This window comes from Sesamum indicum, linkage group LG4 (genome assembly GCF_026168435.1).
Source record: "Sesamum indicum cultivar Baizhima isolate 11 linkage group LG4, ASM2616843v1, whole genome shotgun sequence".
Lineage (NCBI taxonomy): Eukaryota > Viridiplantae > Streptophyta > Magnoliopsida > Lamiales > Pedaliaceae > Sesamum > Sesamum indicum.
The window spans coordinates 4,222,688-4,233,087 of NC_142660.1; the positions used below are offsets into that span (position 1 = coordinate 4,222,688).

General features: G+C 39.1%; 1 protein-coding gene across 1 annotated transcript; it reads right to left on the reverse strand.

Moving 5' to 3' along the window:
* Positions 1 to 2,158: 2,158 nt before the first annotated feature.
* LOC105180318 (uncharacterized) lies at positions 2,159 to 2,773 on the reverse strand. The gene has a single exon (XM_011103984.2). The coding sequence runs from the start codon at positions 2,771 to 2,773 to the stop codon at positions 2,159 to 2,161; it is 615 nt and encodes a 204-aa protein (XP_011102286.2).
* Positions 2,774 to 10,400: the final 7,627 nt, after the last annotated feature.

The following is a 10,400-nucleotide window of genomic DNA, read 5'->3' on the forward strand; positions in this document are numbered from 1 at the left end:
CGAGGGCACGAAGCTGGCAAGGTAGGGTGTGCAAGACCACGTTCTTCATGGGAAGCCTCTAATGATTAACTTCGCTAAACCAGTGCATGATTCATTAGTTTTTTTATTTTGTGAATTCTCTATTGTGTAAATACTATTTTTGAAAGTTTAAATATATTTTTGATCCTGTAATTTTCTACTTTTTATGTCTGAAATGACACATAAACTTCTTTAAAAGGAATAATTCTAGATTAAAATCGTATTACCTTCAGATAATAAGTTTGATTAATGGCATCATTTTGAATTACATATTATAAAGGCTCTATTGAAAATTTTTGTCCTATAATTAGAGGTAATTGGCATTTTGGACCTTAAAAAAAATGAAACTTATAATTTGATCTATTATCTTCGTAAAAGTTTTGCGATTTTATAACACTTTTTTTGCTCGAAATTTCTAAATTTGACGAAAATTAGCACGTGCAATTTGTGTGTTGATGTAAATTTGAGGATATATTCGTGACTTGCACATGTAGTTTTCAACTAATTTTCAAATTTTTGGAAAAATATATCCTCAAATCATAAAATTTACAAAATTAATGAATCAAATCGCAAATTATAAATCTTACAAATATGCCAAATATCTATAATTACATGACTAAAATTACAATGTAAAGTGTATCATTGTAATAGTGTATCGTATCCATTTTCGACTCTTAATGTTTAAAGTGATACGTGAATTATTGTATCTTAGGCTTGATAAAACATGACTGTGTCTTTAATTTGGTTATTATATGTCTTGAGAAGTGTAGTCAGAATTTAATTAATTGAATTAATCAAATTTGGGCTTAGCAGCTTGGATTGTTAACTAGGGCCTTAGTATTATTGACTTCCTTTTTCTAGTTTTATTGCTTGTCTTGTTGCCTAGAACAAACTTTGTTTTTGCTAGCAATATATATTTCAACCGCTTTTTCTCTCAAAAAAAGTTGGGGCTTAGCACAATTTAATTTAATTGAGCTTAATTCAAGTAGTTAATTATATTCATTAAATATTGGACTCGAACTTTAGTTTATTTAATTGGATTAAATAAATTTATTCAACTTCTATTGGGCCTTAAAATTAATTAGGTCAATTTAAAAATCAGATGGACCTTTGTTGGGCTTGAATTGATTTAATTGTTAAATTAAACCAAACTCGATCCACCTAAATAAAGTCCTAGCCAATTTTGAGAGTGACTAGGTCAAAAGAGGAGTTGAGACTCCTCCTCTAGAGACCCCACTCGGCCATGATGACATATAACACACCCAGTGAATTATTTTTCCCAACATCTCTTATCTCAGTTTTTTGAAAAATTACCTTTTTCTCTCTACTCTACATCTCTCACAATCCATCCACTACTCTCTTTTCCCTTCTCCATCAAGTTCTTCTTGAACAAGTTTCAAGAAAAAGCTAATTAAATCTGATTCACTCATTTGAGAGTGAGAATCGAATCCATTCTGTTCAATAAAAATAGTTTCGATTGCCAGATCTCAAGCCATCTAACAGTGGTATTGAAAATTATGCTTCCGACGTGTGATGTGGATGAAGGAAGAGGAGGTCTAAGTAGATCTTTGCTTGAACACAGATTCGGAGAAGGAACAATGAGCAAAGTAGATTCGGACAAAATCAAAATGGTATAATTTCGTGGTTTACATTTTTATTAGTTTTTCCTTTCTACCTTAAGCCACAAAAATCGTTTATTCATTTTTTATTTATTATTTGTGTTTTTAAGTATCATTTGTTGAATGTGGTAAATGCAAGCAGCAAGGAGTGCACGATAAGCGAAGTTAATGATATGTTTTCCTCTTCATTTCCTTGCAGCCCACTCAACATCCCGTGGCCATTCTCTATTAGGCCATTCAAATTGAACACGCCGTTGAATCGCTATCAGGCATCTTCTGGTATAACGGCATCAAAAGAATAGATGAGTATGTGTCTCTATTGCGCCCTCATCACATAATATATAGGTGCCTAAGTATGATAGCCATGGTTTATCAGTTGTGGATAGTTTTCCCAAAAAATCGCAAGCCATAGGATGAAATTATGCCTGGGGATCTTTAGAAAACCCGAGAGTACCTACCTTGGGTCACGGTGGGTGCAATGGCCTATAAAGAGATGCAACTGTGGGTCCTACCGTCTCGAATCACCAAATAATGCAATCTTTCTCGCCATGAATTATTGGCAATGCATGCAAAATCTCCAAGCACTCAATGTCCATAATGAGAGGCCAATACCATTGCCCCTCCATAATAACACTGCTAAGCTTGTCCGCTGTCCTAAGCCCAAGCAGACGTGGACCCCGTGGGAATCTCTCCATAAGAGGACCAAGGTGATGCAATAGATCATGCCATAGATAAATTGAATTCCCATCACCAATCTGATAGTCCACCATCAATCGAAGCAATGGGCATAGTCGAAGGAGTTTCCTCCAACCCAAAGAACCCCCATTGTCAGTGACCGTCCATACAGATTTATCACGTAGCCGCCTGTTAAATAACCATTCTACACAGATTGATGTTCTATCACATCGAATAACATCACACAGCTTCTTGCTCATTAACGTACGGTTTAAAGTAGCGATGTCCCTTAGGCCCTGAGCCCGCTCTGACGCCGGTCTATAGACATCCCTACTTGCTACTTTGGCATATCCACTGGTCGTTGTGCCCTTCCACACAAAAGCTCTCACACGCTTCTCAATCTCCCTTATAACACCTTTAGGTAGGATGAACACAGAAGCCCAATATATATTTAATGCCATAAGGACAAATTTAATAATTTGTACCCTCCCATCATATGATAATCTCATTCCTTCTCAACCTTTAATGCGTTGATCAATTTTCAATAATAAAGGCTAGCAGTTTGTTAACGATAATCTAGAGGAAAGTAGAGGAAGTTCCAAGCACCTCATCGGAAGGTGCCCTTCCTGAAAGTCGAGCATCACTAACAGCTCCTCCCGTATCCCTTGTGCAGATCGAGAGATTATAAGATGGCTCTTATGCACATTAAGCCGGAGATCTGACCAGGAGGCGAATAGGTCCAACCTCTGCTTAAAGACCCCTATAGAGTGCATATCAGCTTTGCAGAGCAGCAACCGATCATCTGCAAATCCAAGCTAAAATAATCGAGAAGGCTCACATTTCTAATGAAAAGAAAAATGCATGTCCTGATCAATCATCTACAGAAGAATCAAATGCAGAACCTCCATTACGAGAACGAACAGATTGGCGATAAAGGGTCCCCCTACCGTAACCCTCTCGATCCCGTAAAGAAACCCTGAGGTTTCCTATTCAACCCGATGAAAAACGAGGGTGTCGTGACACACTCCTCTATCCACCTAATGAACATAGTCGGGAATCCAAACAGGTGTAACACTACAAGTAGAAAATTCCATTCTACCGTGTCATAAGCTTTTCGGATATCCACTTTCAGTGCATATCTAGGAGGTAGGCATGCCTGATTGTAGCCTGTAAATAGTTCCTGTGCTAACAGTATATTATCTCCAATACTACGACCAGGAATAAAGGCAGCCTGACAACGTCTTATCAACTTATCCAACACCATACTCAACTTTTGTACAATAAGTTTGGCAATAATCTTATATAAAACATTACAACACGAAATAGGGCGAAAATCTGTGACCATCATATGGGCATGTACCTTAGGGATAAATGCCAGAAGTGTGGTGTTGATTTGCTTCAGCAGTTTTCCCGTGGTAAAGAACTCCAAGATTGCCTTCGTAACCTCTGGACCCACGATTGGCCAGGCAGCTCTATAAAAACCCGATGAGAACCCATCAGGTCTATGTGCTTTATTTTCAGCAATGTCAAACACTTTTTGTTTAACGTCAACTGCAGTGACAGGTGTAAGGAGCTGAAGCCCTTCCTCATTGAGGACATGTCTAGCCTATGGCCTTAGATACCGGATATCTATCACCTGCCTCCGTCTTTCTCTACTTAACAGAGCCTGATAGAAGGAGACAAACTCATGGTAACCGCTCCTGACTCTGAGTAGGTGGTCCCATGTTCATCATTTATTTGCAAGATTCTCCGAGTGGCACGTTTCTGAGCTATCTTGCAAAAGAAGACTCGTGAGCATTGATTTCCATCCTTCATCCATTGCATCTTATCTCATTGCTGTAACATGATTTGTTCCATTTTTGCCGCCTTGGCGTATACCAAACGACAAAAGTGTTCCGGGAGTAGAAAGAGGTCATTCTGTCTGTCAAATATAACCAAGATCTGTGCTTCCTCAAGGAATCCTTTAGCCAAGCGTACGTTCTCCGAAAGATCTCCTTTATTGTACCGTTGCTCTCAGAATACTGGCTTTAAAGCTTTTAGTTTCCGTGTAATCGCATACATAGGCACTCCAACAATGTCGTGTTGCCAGACATTCTGCACACAGGGAATAAAATCTGGTGAAAGAGTAAGGTAATTATCAAATTTGAACATACCTCCCAGTTGTTGTTGTCGATCCCCATATAGCGCCAGTGGTGAATTATCCGAGGTGCATGGGGTGAGACTTGAATAGTATGAGTTAGGGAAACGCTCAAGCCATGTGTCATTTATGAGAATCCGACCCAAACGCTTCCATAAAATTCACGAATTCGAACTCCAGTTATGCCATGTGTACCATTTACCCTGCATGGGCATTTGTATGAATCCGGTATCCTGTATGCATGCATTAAATTCATCCATCGCCAATCTGATATCACAAAAATTACCACACACCTCACTGAGGTCACGAACAGCATTAAAATCTCCTCCTACTATCCAGGGGTCATCCACACTCTGACCCGCAAGCATCCCTAGTGATCTCCATAACTCACGCTCCACAGCAATTTCATTGGCACCATACACAAGAGTAATAATCACATTCATTTGGAGTGCTCTAACAGTTGCACGAGAGTGTACAAATTGATCACCCAACTCTATCACATTAACATCAAGAATAGTATCGTCCCATGCAATCCATATACGATTCCCAATAGACACAGAATCAACAAACCACTTCCATTGAGGCAGTAAGAATATATGAGCAATATTAGTATTTCATACACGCGTTTCAAGAAGCCCAATAAATTATAACCTGTACTCAGTTACTAGATCTTTCAGTGCCAGCTGATGGTCCCTTTTGTTCAGGCCACGCACGTTCCATATAGCAACGTTTAACATGGATCACCCGTGGCGGGGCTGCTTAAAAGTGCATCAAAAGTATTAAAGATGACTAGCTCCTTACCCTTCTTCCTTCCTTCGTTGACTCCTTGTGCGACAGGGGTACTCGGAGTCTCAGATACAATAGGCTGCTGATTAATATCTCCACATGAGTTATTCTTGTCTTCCTTGACAGCTTTACCCGATTTAGCTATGGGCGGCTGCACTCGTGCCTTCTGCACATAAACATTCACCGGCGGTTTCGGTGCTTTCATGAAAGGGCAATCCTCCGTGGCATGTCCGAGGCTCATGCAAGTGGGGCATTTAGGGGGAGCCACTCGTATTCTTCGTCAACCTTGCATGCAATTTCTCCACCTTCCTCTGTTGGCGACATAATAACCAAATGCTTCGAGAGTTTGGCATTGATGTCAAACATGACACATACACAAGCGAAATCCAGTCTCGTGCATGTGCGTGTGATCGCATCCAGATACAGAGGTCGTCCAATGCCACTTGCCACCGTACTCAAGCCATCATTAGTCCACAATTCAACTGGAAAGTGTCGAAGTTTAACCCAAATTGGGACTTGGGTATGTTTTAGCTTACATAGGACCATGCCCGACTCCCATTTCTGCAACATGATTGGTTTTCCTTGGAACTACCATGGTCCGCCCTTTATAACTTCTTCCATTGCCACTATAGTTTTCAATCGGAAGAACAAAAATCCATTTGCCATGGCCGTGACTTCTGTTAACAATGGCCAAATAGATTTGACATAGTCCTTCACATGATGAAAATACGGTCTTTTGCCCAAAAAATAACCCACTGCTCTCGCATTCCAGCGACGTGAACCATCTCGAACCATATCCATCGTGGGTCGTACAATAATTTTGCCATTTTTCATCATAGGTGGAACATAAGTCAATATTTTTCGAGACGAATTATGGAAAATATCAGCAATTTTATCGTAATAATTCATGAAGTTTGAACAATGATGAAGTGGCACATTACCGACGATGATTCTGATGGGCGAAAATATCGATAATTGTGACGTGGCAATCACAGTGACGTACACTGGCGCAACATCAATAGAAACAACGTCGGCAGTAGGCAGTTCCGGCAGCGTTACTTTAACGGCCGACACTGCTGCAGCGGCGGTTTTAGCAGTTTCAGCCCGTCCAGTCGCCAGCGCCATCTGTGCAGTGGCTGCAGTATTCGCAGCAGGGATCATCATCATCATCTCCGGTTCTCCAATGTTCTGTATCCGATCTGGGATAGGAGTAATTGCGTGCGCAACCATGGCAGTTTCATCTCGCGTCGCTAGCAGCACCATAGAGACCCTCAGATTCAAATCTGCAATAGCCCTATTTTCAGAGATCTACAACGACGACGCCAAGCAAAGAGGATGCTCCGCCGCCTGTTCAGCTGTCAAGCGCACCAAACGGCGAAACAACAGCTCCTGCGAATTCCTGTCGCTTTCTCCCTATTTCACTGTCCAACGCCAGTAGAGATCATTCAGTGCACGAACAGATTCGTCATCCCCTTTGTCGATTACTCTATTGGCCAAAATAATAAAATCTGCAAACTGAAACTCCATGGGGAACTGATTAATAGCCGGCGCATCTTCCCCGTCCAATCTGTCATCAGTCGCTGCTGCATTGTTGTTGTTCGCCTGCCCTCCATGTTCGTCAACAACATTCCCCAACTGGCCGCCGTCTATCCCCGCCACCATATCGCCTTCATCCTCTTCGGCCATGGCGTCAACGTGAATTCCATGTGAAGAGTGTGTAGTTTTAGATGTAGTAGTGTGTGTAGTTCGCATGCACTCCATTTTGCTTTTAACTTATCTATTTTTTTTGTAATTTATGATTTTTATGGTTGATCTCATGCTTTATAACTCATCTATTTAACCCTGTCAATGCTCATATGAAATTCTCCATTTTTTATAGTACACCGATGGTGTGTCTTTTTACGATAGCAGGATTTTAAGAAATTCAAGCTTCAAATCATGTTTTTCCGAGAGAAATCCATAAAAAACCCATGATTAGTCCGCTCTGACTTCAAAACAACATGTTAGAGGCATATGCCCATCATTTAAGACTTTTGCAAGTTTTTTCAGATAATTTATTGTTAACTAAGGGTTTGTTTGGTTCAAATGAGAGAAAAATAAAAGTAAAAGGGGGAAGGGAAAGAAAAAAATAATATTTTTTCTTCAAGTTATTTGGTATAATTGGAAGTGGAGTAAATTTCACATACATCTACTTGTTTGGTACTAGAAAAACAGATTGAGATGAAAAGAATATTTTTTGTAAGTTTACCGAATAACCCTTCTCTTTATTTTTTATTAAGAAAATATGCTAATTAATATTATACTAATATGATTTTAGTATATAAAAAATTTAAAAACCTTACTAATAAAAATATTTATCAAATAAGAACAAGAATATTTTTTATTAATAAAAAGTTTTCTGAACCAGCATCCAATAGTAGATCCATGAGTGCATTGGTTATGGGTTTTGTATCAGATCCATTTTGAAACCACCCCTGTCTATTTTTTAAAATTTTTTATTATTTAGTTATTCATATCTAATACATTATTAATAGAAAATTATGATGTTATAGATAAATTTTTAAATAATTTTGCATATATCCAACTCTATATGCAAAATATCAAAAATAAAATAGTTGGATGTAGTATTTGTATTATATAATTTATTTTATATAAAAAATTTATGTTAGATTACCTAACTTTACAATAATGTTTAGTATTACTTATAGAAAAAATTAGTTGAATGTACAATTTGTATTATATAATTCATTTTAGTTAACACTATGTTAATTAAAATTGGAGATTACTTATCGGTGAAATTAAAAAATTAGATAAATGTTTTGGTTAAATATAAATTAATATTACTTATTGAAAAAATAAAATATTAATTGAATATATTCATTGTATTATATAATTCATTTTAGATAAAAAAATCTATGTTAAATTAATAAATTGAAATTGATATTATTTAATTAAGTAAATAAAAAATTAAAATCATGGAAAATGGGGTGGGCTTGCGGGACGGATTTGGCGGGGTTGGGCTTTTAACGGGGTGGGGTGGGGTCGAGGTTTTTTCAGGCGAGACAAGGTACGGGTTTGGGGTTTACGAAGAGGGGAAGGTTCGAGTCCGGGCAAGGGCAAACCCGCACCAGATTCGCCCCGTTGCCATCACTACTCAGAAGTGAACTCAAGGGAGCATGTCTGTAAGTTTAGGTCCAAAAGCAGTGGGAAAAATGAATAACTAACTAACAACCTAACTAACCCCAACCAACTTGAACACCTGTCAAAATTAACAGCTGGACATAAAAACTATATATGCATGAGAAATGCATTTTTCAAATATAAAAAACATGTTGTATGGATAGCGCATCTTCTTTTTTCTTCAGCCTGGATCCTGGAGATGCTATACTGTAGTTGCACTCTCATGGCCATCACCATTATTTCCAACATCCTCCCCAGAAGTTGAACGTCGATCACCGGAGATCAAACCCTACTTGCACAACAAAGAATCGAAGGTAGCTCCCAAAAGAATTTTGGTAAACATGTAAGCAAGTTGTTTTCAACTTCAAACAAAAAGAGCAAGAAAGCCCTTCTTTGTAACAATCATGGACAATGTGACCGTCAATGTCCAAGTGCTTGGTTCGTTCATCACACACCTTGTTGGCCGTGATCTGTAAGGCGGTCGGATTATCGCAATTCAAACGAATGAGCGTAGGACAACAGTCCCAAAATCACAAAGGATCTAAGAGATGCACTTGAATTCGCAAATAGTAGGCCCCATGCTATGATATTCGGCCTCAGTAGAGGATCGAGAAATTGTACACTGCTTCTTCATTTTCCAGGAAACAAGGGCATCTCCAAGAAAAATACAAAACCTAGTCAGTGAACGGTGCAAATCCACACAAGAACGCCAATCTGCAATTCAATAGGTTACAAGATAGGAAGGAAAGAGAAGGTCTTTAGTAGGAGACCCTTTCAACTAGCAAACCACATGCAGTATCGCATGCCAGTGATCCTCACATGAATTTTGGAGGAATTGGCTAAGTTGTTGAATGCCATGTGAAAAATCAAGGCGCGTGAAGCTGAAATAGAGCAAACGCCTCTCTATCGGGGATATGGTTTAGGACCATTCAAGTAAGCATCAGTATGAGAATGTAATTTCATGCCCTGCGGCAAAGGAGTAGCGGCGGAAAGTGCCTGCTGAAGCCTACAATCAGTAATAATATCCAAGATATACTTGGACAGCGTAATGGAGGTGCTATGAGCAGATCCCACAATTTGGAGCCCAAGGAAATTCCTAAATCCTTGATCGTAAAGATATCATCAAGATAGACCTTAACCTGAGAGATCAATTCTTCTGTAGGGACCATAACGAGACAGCCATCGACATAGACCAAAAGACTAATGCAATCATCAGTCGACACGTTTGATGAAAAGACAATAATCGTGGGTAGAAGGATGAAAACCAAACAGAGCAGTTGGTTGGAGAATTATCGATTCCATTTATCCGAATCGTACTTTCGAACCATACAATGAGCGTTTTAGGCGGCAAATATGGCCCGGATCAACAACATAACCTTTAAGAGCGGTCATATAAATTTCTTCTTGCAAATGACCGTGAAGAAAGTCGTTATTTATATCAATCTGGTGCACGGGCCATCGAAAGTCTATAACAACAGCTAAGCGAAGCGTACCGTAACAACTTTAGCAATTGGTGAGAAGCTCTTACTGTAATCAATCTTGGTGTAGCCCTTGGCCACTAGTCGGGCTCTGTACGATCAACAGAATAATCATATTTCCATTTAACTTTAAAACCCACTTACAACTAATTGTCTTCTTCCCTTTAGGCAAAGGACCAACTTCCATGTCATTGTTCTCAAAAGCTATAAGCTTTTGGTTCATAGCATTCACCCATGGGGTACTAATAGAAGCCGGCTTATAAGTCTATGTTTCCTGCAAAATAGATAATGATGCCATAAATTTCAAGGATGTAGGGGTAAAGTTTCTGAGAGTTGGTGTAGAGGCACGATCATATATATGACATACAAATTCATTAAGCGAAGATAGTTGCTGATGGTCCCTCTGTGACCATCTAGGTTGTGTGTAAGGGACAGTAGTAGAATCAGAATGGGAAGAAGGTAGGAGAGATGGTTTGGGTAGGGATAAATTTGTCGGAGGTATGGGGT

Coding starts and splice junctions, on each gene's coding strand:
- LOC105180318 (XM_011103984.2), bottom strand. CDS start 2,773: ATGGCATTAAATATATATTGGGCTTCTGTGTTCATCCTACCTAAAGGT.